The following is a 14,962-nucleotide window of genomic DNA, read 5'->3' as shown; positions in this document are numbered from 1 at the left end:
GGGGGGCTGGTGCTGATATTAAGGCGTAAAACAATTTCTTACCAGAACCAAAATACAACCAAATATATAGAAAATACATGCTCTATGCTTTAAGACCAGAAGCTGAACACCGCTTTATAAACTGTGTAATATTTTGAGTTTAGTTGAAATGGGGCCTGTTCAATAGGAGGGGGGGGATTTGGTTTTTTCACATATACGACGGAACATCATGAATCAAATCCTGGTTTTGTGGTTTGAAAAGAAGAGAGTTGACAGAACAGAAGAAGAGAAAATCAGCGGGACACTTAATGTGTGAAGTCGCTCTTTCAGCCATCTTGTGCGGCCCGGCCCACCTGGCGGGTTCTAATCCGCTGGAGAGCTGCGGAGCGTCCAAGTGCAGCCGGGCCAGCTGATGAGAGCCGCCGCCATAATTACGTGGCCAGATTGAATGTCAGCTGGTGAACTCGGCTGCTGGCGTCGGCCCCAACTTCTCCATTTGGTTTGCAAATAAAGCAAAATGAAAAAACACGCAGGACAAACAAAGAGGAGCTCAGAGGGAACGGTGGTGATGCAAGATGCGTTCATCCAGAGGTAATACATGTTTCTCTTCCCACTACAACATTGTCACTGGTTGTGTTGGTTTCCAGAGCGAATGTGACATTGAACATGACTAACTTGGGGAAAGACTGAAACGCAAAGTCCCTGGCTCGCTTCAAAAACCTGCTTATTCCAGCCAAACTTCGGTGTCAAAGAGGTGTTTGTTCAGTCGATCAAATGACGTCCTCCTGCCTCTTTCAAACCTCAAAACACACCGAAACAATCTTGACCCAACTGAACACACACTCACATCTTAGACTTTAAACCTCTCAAAGCAAACGATTTGCTTTCACCGCTCTCTGCAGTGAGGCGATAGTCTCAACGACGTGTTCAGGGTGCAGATGGCGTCCTGTCAACCACTGTTCAAAAACAGTCATCAACCGTCGTCCCTCTTCAGCCGCGGCGGCATGAAAGGAGGAGCGGCGCTGAGGGGGAAATAATCAACAGTGACGCATCGGGCCCTCGGACCGTTTCAGGAGAAATCTCCTCTTGTAGTTAATGACTCAAACTGCTGTTTCTCATCCCCGCCTCTGTTCCTCCTCTTGACATATTACCGGTGATGCTGCGGCGGATAAACTCCACTCTCGGCGGCAGGATAATACAGTGAGTCTCACCTCTTGTGCCGGCTGCTCCCGCATCTCGGGCTGTCCTGGAAAAACAAACAAGAAGAGAGAGGAAAAAAGGAATGAGCAGGAATGCCTTCAGACAGAAAACAATAACTTTAGAGCCTAAACTACGTCTCTGGTGCTTTGTGAGATTTAGAAATGTGCCGAGTAAAGCTGCCAAGTCTTCAATTTCATCTCTCGAAAACATGGCAGAGAGGTTTGACGTGTCGTCTGTTGTGCTCTTGTGCCTTGGGTTGTGTTGGTTCGCCCAAAAGAGGAAAAACACAAAATTCCATCTACAGGATAAGAGACATTTATCAGGAGCAGCATTTATAGAAAAGCCTCTGGGTCGCGTCTGAACTCCGGTGAATCGCAGCCGCTCAGCTGATATATCGACGCGATGCTTTGCTGCATTTAATAGTTCTGCAGGAGCCCTATAGCCCCCAGATGAGAAATCTTGTTTTGCAACACCGAGGTGCGTGTTTATCTTCTCTTCCCATTATTTCTGTGATCTAAAAGGTTGTTTAGACGTATAGAGCAGTGACGCCATCACCTTCGGTAAAATAGCGCTTCCCCCAGAAAACAATGAGGTGTGTGTCGGAGACGCTGTGAGACGAATACGAATCCGCTCTGTCCTCGGGTCTTGTGCAGCGAAGGGTCCCGGCTTTGATTGAGGAGCCTCGGGTCGGCTACCATCCATCAGTCAGAGCTCGGCTTAGAGCAGACGCAGGGAAACAACCGGTGGCCGACTCCTAGCATGCGCCGGCGTCTCTGTCTCGGTGACACCTGTGGATGAAATCCTGACCCTCATCTTTCCCCCCCCCGACAGATTTACTAAGACGGAGCCCAGTGAGAGATCAGTCTGCTGCAGCACTTGGGTTTAGAAACTGGCATTTTACAAGATATTGTTTCATGGAGCAGACGTCAACCCGGCACCAGTCGGAGAAGTTCAATCTTTCTCCACAAGCCGTCTCACGAGCAATCTAGTCTAAGGCCGATAGATGGCGCTATCTTACAAATTCAATGTAAACACTGGTCCTGAAACATCTCAGTACTTCAGGAGGGGGGGGCCTTAAAGAGACAGGAGCTAAAACCAAGTGTTTCAGACAGAGGCTGAGAAGAGGAGCTGCAGCAATGGACAGTCTGAGGACAGAATACGTCTCCTTTAAAGACCAAGACAAGTCCATAAGGTCAGTGTCTCACTTTTCAGTCTAAAATAAGATTAACTTTCATTGTAATATTCGAAAATCGTCCGTCACAGTTTTCCCAAATTGCTTGTTTATATCTGATTTAAGAAGCTGGCATCACAAAGACAAACAAATAGGCTCAGCTCAGTCCCACAGTAAAAAGTTAGATAAGAGAGAACCAGACCAGTAAAGAGAAAACAGCTAAATAAGAAGAAAGAAAAACTATTTTTAGTTGAGATATGGTTCATATAGTTTTCAAGGCCGGGTTCCTCCTAAAACAGATACGAGTCAACACAGATCAGAGTGTAGGAATAAAAAAATGCTGTCTAAATGTAAATGTGTGTATTGCTTTCACAGTCCAGTATAAATTGAGAGCCAGAAAACCAGTCTGCTGCTGGTTTCCAATATGCACCTGAACACTTGGGGAAAAGAATTATCTATATTCATCATAGTTTCATATTCTACGGCTTTTGGCAGGAAGTCGAGGGTCAGTAAAGTGGGTGGATGAGTTTTCTGAGGTGAAAAGGGTCAAAACAACAATATAGGAGAAGGTCAGAGTGGTGAGCAGATGTGTGAGTCTGTGCCAGTCATCATTCAGACGTTATGGAGAGTAGAAACAAAAGAGAACAGACGGAGCACAGGAGCTTTATCCACTGAATCAGTTCATACAAACTAAAACCTGCAAGTGACGTGTTTGCTGAAAACAGGCGTCACGTTTTACCTGCTCTGTTGTCAAAGAGGAGATGCTCTGCAGTTCTCTCACACGCCGTTTTCTAATTAAGACGCTAACCTGACCGAGCGGTTTGAGCTTTCACTCCCCAGCTGAGGAGACAAGACGACAAACTGAAACACGCACGAAGGACGGGAGACGAAAAACAAGACGAACCTGCAAACAGCTGCAGGGGAATTAAACTGCTCTTTGTGCGACTGATGCACCTTCTGCATGTGAGGTAATCACAGGTGTATTTACCTTCTCACAGCAGTTGGGTTGTTTGTCAGCAGGATTAAAAACAGAAATTGCTGATCTGAATTCCATGAAATTCGGCTTGTATCCTGTCAAAGAAATATCTTTGTGTTTTAATTGGTTAATTGGTATGAGTCTCGTTAAAAAGGTGCGAGATGGAGGTCGTCGGCAGAACGAGATTCGCAGGTGAAGGAGGAGAGAGAGAAAAAGAGAGAGGGTGGAGCTCTCTGCTGCGGACACGGCGCCACATTAAAAGCAGATGATGGCGAGGAATGTTCCGTACGCTGCTGGCTGCTGGATCACTGCAGCAGGTTTCCATGTCGGACTCGAACACACGAGGCTCGATAAACCAGGACCACATGTGCTCTGACCGGGCCACACATGTCAGAGATGCGTGTCCTGCCACATGCACATATATGCACGAAGAGCATATATCAAACTGTTTACATGCGTCCCAGGAAAGACGTCGCTGCAGAATTTAAATACACGAATCGTGGCCAGGATCCTCTCTGGAGTTTCCATCACACAAGAGTTGCAGCTCGTCTCAAAGCTGAAAACAAGCAGAACCAAGCTTCAGATTTAAAACTTGTTCACCCACACACTGTATCTTGATAACGGCTGAGAGGCCAGGACAGGACGCTCTACATCACATCGTCCCTGACACGGCAATTACTCGTCCCCCCGGTGATAAATGGGGCCTGAGACGACGACCACATTTTTGGTGATGCTCCGTCTTAACAGATGACGGCTGTGTAGTAAATCCTCTGACCACACTGGAGCCGTGCCACCCTCCTCTGCCTCCTCACGAGCGGAGCTGGCACTGGACCCCAGCAGCCACATGAACGCCAGCGCCACGGAGACGTCTAATGGTTTTCCCTGCATCTGGTGCGCGTTAGGCCTTGTGTTGTGACAATAGAATCCGCAGACACGAGTGGACGTGTTCTCAGATCTGAGGCCAAGCTGCAGAGAGACGATTCAGCCAAGAGCCTCGTTGTTTGTTTATGCGCAGACGTCTTCGTGTAAATAATCAAATCCTTCGCTTCTTAGCGTTTTATTTCTGCGGGGCACATCTCAGCAGGTGCTGTCACAGTCTTCCTGTTAGTGCGGCGTCTGTGTACATACTTCGTACACAAGCCCTCGTTCTGTGTAAGCAGCCACAGCCCCCCCCCCCCAAACAGAATAAGCCCCCTGATGCAGAACAGCCGATCCGTCTGGAACGCGGCTCTCAGCTACATCCACACGACTCGTCAGCAACGCAGCAAATTTGATTCATATTTATTCTGTTTCGCTCAATTTTCATATCAGCCCGGATTACTTCCTTACAGAAACCCACACACAGGGTGGAGGTTTCAGTCACTGTTACACAGTTGGATGCTTTTCATTTCCTCCCTGTTTCTCGGAGTCTTATTGAAAATCACCGTGTGCGACTCGTGAGTGGGTTTTGAAATTACAGACGCGACTGAATGTGAACTCCTCTTCGAAAAATAATGAGGACTGAAGTTCTGAGTGTGTCGATTCCTGGTTTGGTTTCATTTGCACTAATTAATTTATCGCCTCCGTTCTTCAGAAACCCTCCTGGACACGTCGGGGGGGGGGGAAGAGAAACCGAACTGTGCATGGCTTCACTTTTCATTAAGTAAACACTGAGCGACTCGCCAAAAAATTGAAAGAGTCACTTTGCAGTAATCACCGGCGTCTGGTTCGCGTTGTTGAGAAGCAGACGGTGTTCACGGAACAGATCCGGACGCTGATGAACGAACCTCTTCACTTTGTTTTGTCATGTTTTTAAGGGCTGCAACTAATAATGAAAATCAAAAATGGTCCTTAATCAAGCAGTGATCAGGAAGAACCCAATCAGAATCTGATGAGGTTCAGAGGTTAATCTTTTCTCTCTGGGTTTAACTTTAGCCTCATTAGAAACAGAGGCTCTGTTCTTTTTGGGGCTTGTTGAAATACAGAGGAGTTGGAGTGAGAGGATCATCGAGTCGCTTTAACGACATTTTGGGACGTTTCTTTTTGCTTTCACCGGATTTCACAGCCGATGATGAAATGTAGAGACACATCTGCATCTCTGCAGCGTCTCTCACACAAGCTCAGCTCCTGAAATCTGCTGGTGTCTCCCTGAGCAACACTGCCTCCGTTTGGCAGCATGGACGCATCAGCCGGATGACAGACACTTCAGCCTGAGTGAATACTTCAGTGTGTGTGTATCTCATGTCACGTCTCACCAGTAAGTGGCCGGTGGTGGGGTCAGCAGCCATGGCCTCGTTCTGGAACGTGTTGGCCTGAACCAGCTCCTCCTCCCTCTTGTCCTTCTCCCCTGGGTCGTCGTCGTCCAGCTCGTCCAGACTCTGAGAGAAGAAGAGTTGGAAGAATAAATCATGAGATTTCCTGCCTTGTAAAACTTCCATTTTAGTTTTGGTACTTGGTAAATTTCAGACGACTAGACTTTAACATTTAATCATCTTTATACACCAAGAAATCTGCTTTCTTGTGCTTGAATTCATTATCCTGATTTTAATTTCATAAATTACATACAAGAGCCGTACTGCTTTATGGGTTTTTAACATAAATTAAATATCCAAGTATTTAGTCTGGCTTCTATAAAGTGTTTTAGAATTTTATGTTTTATATTTTATCATTACATTTAGATCTATTTTGTCGTATTGTCTTGATTTGTCATTTTGATCAGATATTTACCATCTTCACTTTCTTTTATTGATTGCTTTGGTCTGTGTAGAATGAGAGCTTCATATCGACATCATTATTTTCTTAATTCAAGTTTTCACCTTATTTACAGTTATTAATAATATATATCAAGCCTCATTTCTTTGTCACAAAGGTTTGATAACGACATCTTTCCAAATATATCATTCAATTTATCGTATCGGAAATCGTGTCCCTAATATTGTAGCAGAATCCCTGAAGAAAACCCCAAATAACTTGGTCCCTTCCACGGTTGACAGACGCACGGTGACAAGCGAGGTCATTCCCACCATCACAGCGACGGTGACCTCTGCCTCGTCTGTTCTTAATCCTCTTAAGACGTGATCACATTCACTTCCAGGAATCCCAGGGGAGCCGCAGCTCAAACACTAGCCAGAGTCCGCTCAGGACACAGGGTGACGCCTGCTCCGAGGCCTTTCACCTCCTGAGGACAGTCAGAGGGGATTTTTCTGACCAGAGGAATGTCCCTTTGAAAACACAATAAAAGACGAGAGCAAACAAACGGAGTGCAAACATCCCTTTGACGGACGAGGAGCAGGGAGATTTCTTTCATTATTTCTGGATAGATCTTAGACTTCGCCTGGGAAAACCTCCAACTCCTGGTTTCTGAGCTTTATCATGAAATATGTGCTCCAGCCCGGCTTCCTATTTGCATTAGTTCAGAGCAAACAGAGCTGCAGAGTTAGCGGGCTCGGATGAAGATGCATGGCCCTAAACAGAGCTGGACATTAGGACGGATGGTTGGATCGTGACGAGAGACAGAGACCGGGGGCCAAAGCTCCCAGAGGGGCACAACGCAAACCAGTCCTTCCTGTTCCACGCGACAGGGCGAAACAAACGTTACCCACTCATCAGCCCTTTATTGGTAAAAATAGCTCGGAGAGGTTAAGAAGGAATGCAGTCGTTTCTAAAGCCTTTCCTGCCAAACGCTTTATCAGTCGTCCTGAGGGAAAACACCAGCTCTCACAGAGCCGAATGTTTACTTCTCTCCTCTTCCTCACAGCCTTCATCTCTGACATGCATGTGCAGGAAAAAGTCCCCTTTATCATCTCCACCAAGGAGGTTCGTCTGTCTTTTTGCAGGATTGTGCAAAAACTACTCGACGCAAAAGTATAAAAGAGTTTAGAGAATAGAAGATAGAGCTGAAGTCTGACTGTGTGACGCTTAAGACATAAATATCATCTTCCCCTGCAGAAAGCAACAGTAAAATTAAAAAAAAGATATGACTCGGCCAAAAGAAATGGTTAAATAATTGAATAAAAGTCTGTACATGTCTGCAAACAGCTTATGCCGGTTTTGTACTGAAGCAAAACCGACATAAGCGGTTTGTGGTTTTGCACTGAAGCAGAGTGCGAGTGGCCGGCTTCACATGGCACCGTCTCAGGATTTGGACGAAACAATAGGTTGGAAATAAAATGACAAACTTCCCCCAAGTTAAAAACGACATGAAACAGAAGTTAGTGGCTTGTGCAGTGACTAACCTCCCTGCTATGCACCCACTCGCCTGGAATGTGGAAATTGGGAATCTGAAGGTTTATTTTGGATTGAGACGCGGCACATTTCGCTGTAGTAATATTCCAAAACTGCTGCGTGTTTTCCTCTGTTCCAAATCGAAGGGAGAGGACGATGCGTGTGCAGCCATATAAGGGTCGTTTCTGCTCCCGACATCGTCAAACTCTATGTTCTTTGGCCACTTTCGTACCTCGGAATCAAACAGATAATAAGACGGATGAACGAGAAACAGCCGGACTGATGGTTTGACTTAGTTTTGTTATGAGTCGTGTGTTTCACGTCTTATTCAATATCCTTCTCCTGAAGTTGTTCGATGAGTCAAGCTCTTCGTGGCTGAATTGCTGGATAATGAATCATTTTTCATTTTCTGACTTCACAGGGTTTTTATTGTGTGTAAATTACAGGTTGAGTTTGACTGAGATAAACTTAGCTTGTGTTTTTAGCTGAGTGCCGACGCATGTGGCTTTTCTCCCCGAAAAGTGTTCATTCAAAAGTCTCCTGCTCTCAAAACTTTATAGATGTTCAGGTCACAGAACCGAAACAGAACCGACACCAAAGAACATCGTGGAAAAAACAGAGCTGGTTACTTTATTGTTCCGCATTCCACGATTTAACCAAGTTTTATTTATTTTCTATTATTTTTATGGGTGGTTCGCTTGGATTCCTGTCAAGCGTTTAGTGTTTTTAATCTTTTTATTTGTTTCCATATTATTTTTATGTGGGTTTTCTTGTGGTTTTTTATATCTGTGAAGCATTTTCTAACTGTGTCCTGAGAAGTACGATATAAATATAGATATTATCATTATTACGATTGATATGTATGATATTTAGTGGAGTTTAAGATAACACAGTCAACAGTCCTGTAAACTCATTCTCTACTATAAACAGCATCATGTTGATTCAAGAGAATAAAAACTGGAGAAAGAGCTGAAAACAAGCAGCCAGTTTTCCCAGAATCCTCTCTGCTTCCTGTTTACAGCCACAGACAGTGTCAGGGCCTCGTGAGAGTGTTTACTCAATGTGAAGCATGTAAAACACGTATCCTCCTCTGCTCCAGTGTCAGTATCCATGTCCGTCTGTAATCTCTGGAAACTCTGGCTCTCAGTCTTTTCTCCCGACGCTCTGTGAGAAGCTGCGTGCATCTGATTCTCGAGCTTGAAACTTCCTCGCCCCGCTCTCGTCTACGTCTTTAAAGTTCCTGTCGGAGCGAGGCTGAGTGATTCTGTGGTGGCAGTAAACCTGCGGCACATAAATATAATAACGACCCAGAGGTTAAGACGTGAGCGTTTGGCCAAAACCTTGATGTCGTCCCAGCGTTCAGCAGAAAACGCTCTGTAGAACCTTGTAGATCTTTTTAATGTAAAGGAATAATTCAAAAAGACACATGAAATAATAGCTAAATTAAAGTATTATGTAAAAGAGCTGATGTTCCATGTGATTTACTGGAGAGCCTTAGCTTGGTAGCAATGAGGTTGAATGTCTTACATTACGTTTTTTTTTATGTCTATACAAAACTACATTAATTGACTCAGCAGCATCGAAGCTTAGATTACCGCTCAGCATCCAGCCGTTAATCAAAAGGATTATTATCCGTGACAGTTTGACTAATTCCTTAAAGAATAAGACGAGTTTCCATTGCAGGAACTTTCCCCAGGAGCGCCGAGAGTTTCCACCGCAGGGACCAGGGTGAAAATTAATTTCCAAGGAGAAATGTCAATTCCAATGAAAGTCTATGAAAATGGCAGCAGGCTATATATCCAATTCTACCCTCTAATAACCTCAGCCTCCTCTTCATCACCCGACATGAACACACTGTAGAAGCTGCCTCGTCATCGTGCCAGGGCCCCGTCCACTTAGCCGTCTGATTTATTCCTAAACAAGCAGAGGGCAGCTCGGCCTGAGGGCGAGTCTCCTACAGCAGCTTAATGACTCACGTGTGATAATCACCTGCCACTCGCTGCAGCGCTGTGACTCCATTAAAGATGATCCATGAGAGAAGAGCTCAGTACAGACAGACACAGCTCAGGTGTGACACGACACCAAGGTCAAGGGTCAGAGTCCAGCAGAGGTGCAGCAACTCTCAGCAGGAGTGAGACGTCATTTCACAGTTTTAAAAATGTGTGAGAGGACTTTTCACTGATCTCTGGCAAGAACATTACATTTAATCCTGGATGCAAAAATGTTTTTTCGCTTGTTTTCTGTCACTTTTGCTAAATAAACAAACAACAATCTCCTGTGACCTGTCCGGTGGTAAATCTGTTTTCAGAGGGTTAAGGAAAACAGACAAGTCATTTAAATATATCAACAAACACTCAAGCTGTTGACTTTTAAGATTTACCACCTTCACAGTTCAGATTCCTCAGGATTTAAAGGCCTGATGTGGTTGGTTCAGTGTTGTTTGGGGACCGAGTCGAGTCAAAGCTTGTACAAGACATTCTCAAGAATCAAAGCTTATATTGGCCGCGAAGCTCCGAGTTCCTTAGAATCCACTGTTTATCAAGTGAATGTCTCGAACTTACAGTCTGTTAAACTCTCATTTTCACCCAGCCAGACCACAGGATGGGGAGGGGGGGGTCCAGTCATTCAGCAAACAAACAGCAGGGGTCCGGCTGTGATTGTTGACCCAGAGACGGCAGCATCAGCAACATTCCTCCGGACGTCTCGGATGGAGCAGACGGGCTCAGCAGGGCCCGGCACAGATTCTCCATCTGTCTGCGTGAGCCCGCGCTGCGTCTGGGAAACAGCTCTCCGCGAGTTCTGAAGTTTGCCAAACGTGTTCTCTGGTCTCTAACCTCCGCACCGGGGGTCGGAGAGGAGCAGCGGTTGTGTAAAGAGAGTCTGTGTCTGTTAGAAACTCTCTGTTTCTGGCAGGAAAAGTTCCAGAGCAACTGACTTGGACATTTGCGTCCCCCCCTCTGGAAAATGTCCTCTCCAGCTTTAAACATGCCCCCCTGCTGTGCCTCTGACCCTCAGTATTACACCAGAACAGTCTCACGGCCATGACCCGTCTGCGTCTGCACGAACCGACGAGTGACTACGGAGCTTTTTAACAACCCCACCGTCGCTGTGTGTGCTCAGCTGAACAATAATCCACTAAACGCTGCATCTGAAACACAGCAGCATTTTATCTGACAACCTCCCGAGCAAAACACTCATTATCAGGTTCAGGCAGAATTCTGTGCTCTATGATTTCTATACAGAGCCGAGGAAATGAAGAGTGAACAACATCACTAATGGATGATATCAAGTGATGATGCTCGATGCCGTGAAATTATGCAGATCCGTGGAAAATTTGCGTCGTTACACAGTTTCGCCCTCAAATCTCCGATAAATAATTTGTTGTATTTATGCAAAACAGATAAAATACCAAAAAACAAACAACGCAAAAACACAACCACAGCAGAATGTGAGCGACAATCGAAATGCTCAGTTACTTCCTGCACTGTTAGTGAGGTTGTTTGTGGAAAAACCTGAGTTTTCAAATCTGTGTTGTTACATCCATGTTTTGTCCGTTAATGTTCTTGTGTGTCCGTGCGTTTCTGCCTTTTGGGACATTTTAAAAACTTGTTATCAAAAATCTTCCTGCTCCTGAATCTCCGTTAAACTGCCACGACACGACTGAGGTGACAACTTACACAATAAAAGATCTAAAAAAGTCAAACACATTTCCTTTTGGTATCGTGAAATTGGACCAGTGTAAAACAGAGGGTCCTTGCAGGAAATAGACCGAACCCTCCTGTCTCTCTGTGCCAGCAGCTCTTTATCTTTGTGTATTTGCTCAAGTCTCGTCCTCGTAAACACGGCCGACCTGCGTCTGGATGTGGGATGATCCAGGTTGTAGTTACAGCCCCATTAGGGAAAGTCAGATGTTTGTTTTCTCTGGAGACGCAGCAGGAGATGGTACAAACTGACAATGATCTGTGAGGAGCAGCTCTATCAACCTTTTCAAACAAACGATCATACAGCTCAATCTGCCAGTTACACAGATCTAAATGAAAATCAATCAATGGCTGCCTGGAATAAAATAAATATTCAGCGTTTACAGGGTTTTAATGAGTAAAACTAATAATTTTAAATGTTAAAAATCATGTCAAATGTTTACTAAAGTCAAATCAGCAGGAATAAGAAGTGACGTTTGATGAATTCGGTTGTTTTTCTGACGTGTTCCTTACTGATGCTAATCCTCATTGAGTAATAACCGCTTCCACCCTCCGTTAGAACAGCCTGCTTCGGGCTTTTCTAGCGAGACGTTCGATGGTTGTAACATCTGTGCGTCCCGACCACAGACCAGCGCGGCTGTAACTCAAGCCCGGGAGAGACGGCGGGCTGGTGGTGGTGGTGATGGCTGCTGGAGCGTTTATCCCAGCAGCCTCTCTCCAGAGTCCCGCATCACCGTTAACGAAATCGTGTTCCTGCAGAGCAGCAGCAATAACGGGGCGCCTGCCGCGTGCTTTACTGAGGCTGCGGGGGGGTCCTGTGTTTTGTCTAACCCCCTAATCTTGTTTTCGCCCCAGTGCTGCCATGTGCACTTCTGGTTCCTTCCTGTCCTGATGGGGTTTTCTGCACCGCGCGGCAGAAAGCACAGACCCACCCCCGTGCTGGCAGGCCGCAACACGACGGTGGCGTTCCAGCACTTTTATATCGTACACATGTTTCTCGTGGCAGAAGGAAAACCGCTGAGTGGAGTCACCCTGTTGTTTTCTATCGCACATTCCCCCCCCCGTCGCCTGAAAACTGGGAAGGATTTGGAAAAACCACAGAAGCAGCTAAAAATCCACAGAGAGGAGGAAAAGACAAAAGGGCAAAGAGGGAGCATCCAACATCCTGCTGCTTCTCGTCCTCTCTTCCACAAGCTGTCCGGATTATTAATATCTTAAGAAACAGACAGTAAAACTACAAGGTCGAGATGCTCTCTGACAGATTTAGGTAAACGCTCCTTCCACAGGAGGTCTGCTTGACACTTCTTGAGCAAATTCTAAATGGATTTACAGAAAATTGGCCCCAAAAAGACCCCCCCATATGAACCAAAACACTGTAGAATGGAAATATGACATAAATTTCTCTGTCATGTGTTAATATTAGAAAGGTCACAAGCTCCTCATCACTCGCAAAAGATTTCAAAGTCTTTAGAAAATGACTGGTGAATGGAAAAATGGAAAAACGATATATACTATATATATCACGTAAAGTTGAAGGAAGTAATAAAAGACTTCTTGGATCTGCACCAAAATTCCACTGGTTCTTTCTTCACGCAAATTAAATCCTTCCACTGAGTTTGGGGGAAATCTGTAAAGTTGTTTTTGTGTCATCTTGTTCACAAACACACAAACAAACAAACAAACGGACAGAGGTGACAACATAACCTCCTGGAAACACACCAACTGCTGCAAAGCCACCAACTGAAAACTTGCTTCTTTTTTTTTAAAATTCTATACGAAAAAAACGATTTTAAAATTTACCACATTTGACATCTGACTGCTCATCGCTAGACGACATCTTGTTCTGTAAACTGAACCGTTCAGCATCTTCCTGCAGCCGGAGACGATACCAGAGGTTTATATGAAAATGGATTTAAACTGTGAGATAACTGAGCCTCGGCCATCGTTTCAAATTCAGCCTTTCAGGACATATCTGACTGTTTGTGCCGGGAACCATGACGCTGTGTCACGGACGGATAGGAGCGACATCTTGAGCCACACACAGAGTTAATAACAGCTTATCTCTACGATGTGACCTCTGACCCCGAGCTGTGGCTGACTTGGAATGTCTGGTATCTCCTCACGTGTTCGGCCGATCGCCGCCCCGAGCCCACAGCATGATGGGATGCCAAATGGCCTGTTTAACATCTGGCATCCCAGGCCCGTGCTTTTTGTCTATTCCACCCCACAAAGCCTCCTGAACGCGCTGGCCCTCGTCTACCTTTCAACCTGGCACCGGCCTGGACTCGGCGGAGGGGAAACGAGCCGAGTTCTGTGTCAGCAGACCCTCCTCACAATGGACACCTCATAAGAGAGGAGATATTCAGGGTCAGCGTGAGGCTCAGATACTTGAGGAGCAGAAACCCTTCTCTGTTGACTCTGTTTATCTAACGCGAGCGAGGCGGTCACGGCGCCAAGTGCCGCTTTCAGTCCTCGCTGCCTTTCTGCAGCGGCCGTCGTGTTTTTTTGGCCGCGGGCGCTCGGTTTTGTTGGCCGGCGGCTCGCGCTCATTCAGCGCCCCCGACAACTCGGGGACTATTCAGGTTTCACAGACCTATCAAAAGAACCACAGACACGTTGAGAAGGAGCAGAGCCAGGACCGGAGCGTCCAGGAGGCTGCAGGACCGGGAGCAGCGACCTAAGTGCAAACGGCTTTCACACATTGTCGGGTTTGCTCCGTGACGCCACTGCCGAGCAAAGAGGAAGAAAAACTAAACAACAAACACAACACGCCACAACGCTCCTGAGTAATTACACCACATCTTCCAGTGTCCAATGCCTCTCTCTCTCTCTCTCTCTCCCTGTGCCCGCTTCATAGAAAACAGATTAAATAAGTGAGTCACGCTCACAACGAACAAACACATCAAAACAAAATGAACCTCTTCAGACAAATTCCAGCCACTTGACTTCATGTTGCTCTCGTGCTGATGCAGGGATTTCAAACTAGCAGAATAATCACTTCCTGATTTTCTGTATTTGTTTTTCCAAACATGGATGTTGAGCCCTGCTGCAGATTTTTATAAAAAGCTGTTTCTAGTTTATCAGAATACAACTAAGCAAAGGCTTTGTAAACAGCTCAATGTGTCGGTTGGTTCTGTAAAGTTTGAGCTGAAGTTACTGTTTAAGTGCTGCTTATTTCTTTTTCTAATCATGCGTGTGTGTGTGTGTGTTTGGGAGTGTGTGTTTGGGAGTGTGTGTGTGTGTGTGTGTGTGTCGGGCAGCTGGAGAGCAGTAGCAGCCTGAGGGCACCTGAGGGCAGTGCTTTATCGAGCTTGTCCCCCGACCTGCACCTGAACAACACACCTGGCACTGAGAGGTTGTGTGTTTGTGTCACGTGACAAACAAACAAACCTGCTGCCGTCGTGGAGGAAAGTCAAACAACCTCATGTCACAGTGTTTGAGTTTGGATTTGATTTCATGCTCTTTAAGTTTAGTTCTTGCAAAGATACGAGTGTTGTTTTTGCTGTTTGAACTCATTTAGCAACAAGACTGTCAAGATAAGATTTATTAATTTACTAGATTTACTGATTTATTGATGAATGAAAATCTACCTGATACGACTGACTTGAATAATGAATGATTCAGCCTCTGAGTTCATACTTTTATTCTCATAAGCATTAAACTTATCAAACTTAACTTATGTTGTTTGTATCATATTTCTCACGTCTGAATGTTGTCTCAGTCCAAACAGAC

The 14,962-nt window shown here is 45.5% G+C and overlaps 1 protein-coding gene across 5 annotated transcripts in view; it reads right to left on the bottom strand.

Moving 5' to 3' along the window:
* pawr (PRKC, apoptosis, WT1, regulator) overlaps positions 1–14,962 on the bottom strand; it is a 43,827-nt gene that overhangs the window by 7,259 nt on the left and 21,606 nt on the right. For all 5 annotated transcript variants that reach the window (XM_035147420.2, XM_035147423.2, XM_035147419.2 and 2 more), the window contains exons 3-4: positions 5,561–5,683; positions 1,191–1,225 (exon numbers count right to left, since the gene is read on the bottom strand). In XM_035147420.2, coding sequence (XP_035003311.2) covers positions 1,191–1,225; positions 5,561–5,683 — 158 coding nt within the window. The remainder of the gene's footprint in view (positions 1–1,190; positions 1,226–5,560; positions 5,684–14,962) is intronic.

The sequence above is a fragment of the Hippoglossus stenolepis genome, chromosome 22 (assembly GCF_022539355.2).
Source record: "Hippoglossus stenolepis isolate QCI-W04-F060 chromosome 22, HSTE1.2, whole genome shotgun sequence".
NCBI lineage: Eukaryota > Metazoa > Chordata > Actinopteri > Pleuronectiformes > Pleuronectidae > Hippoglossus > Hippoglossus stenolepis.
This window is presented reverse-complemented; position numbering and strand designations above follow the sequence as displayed.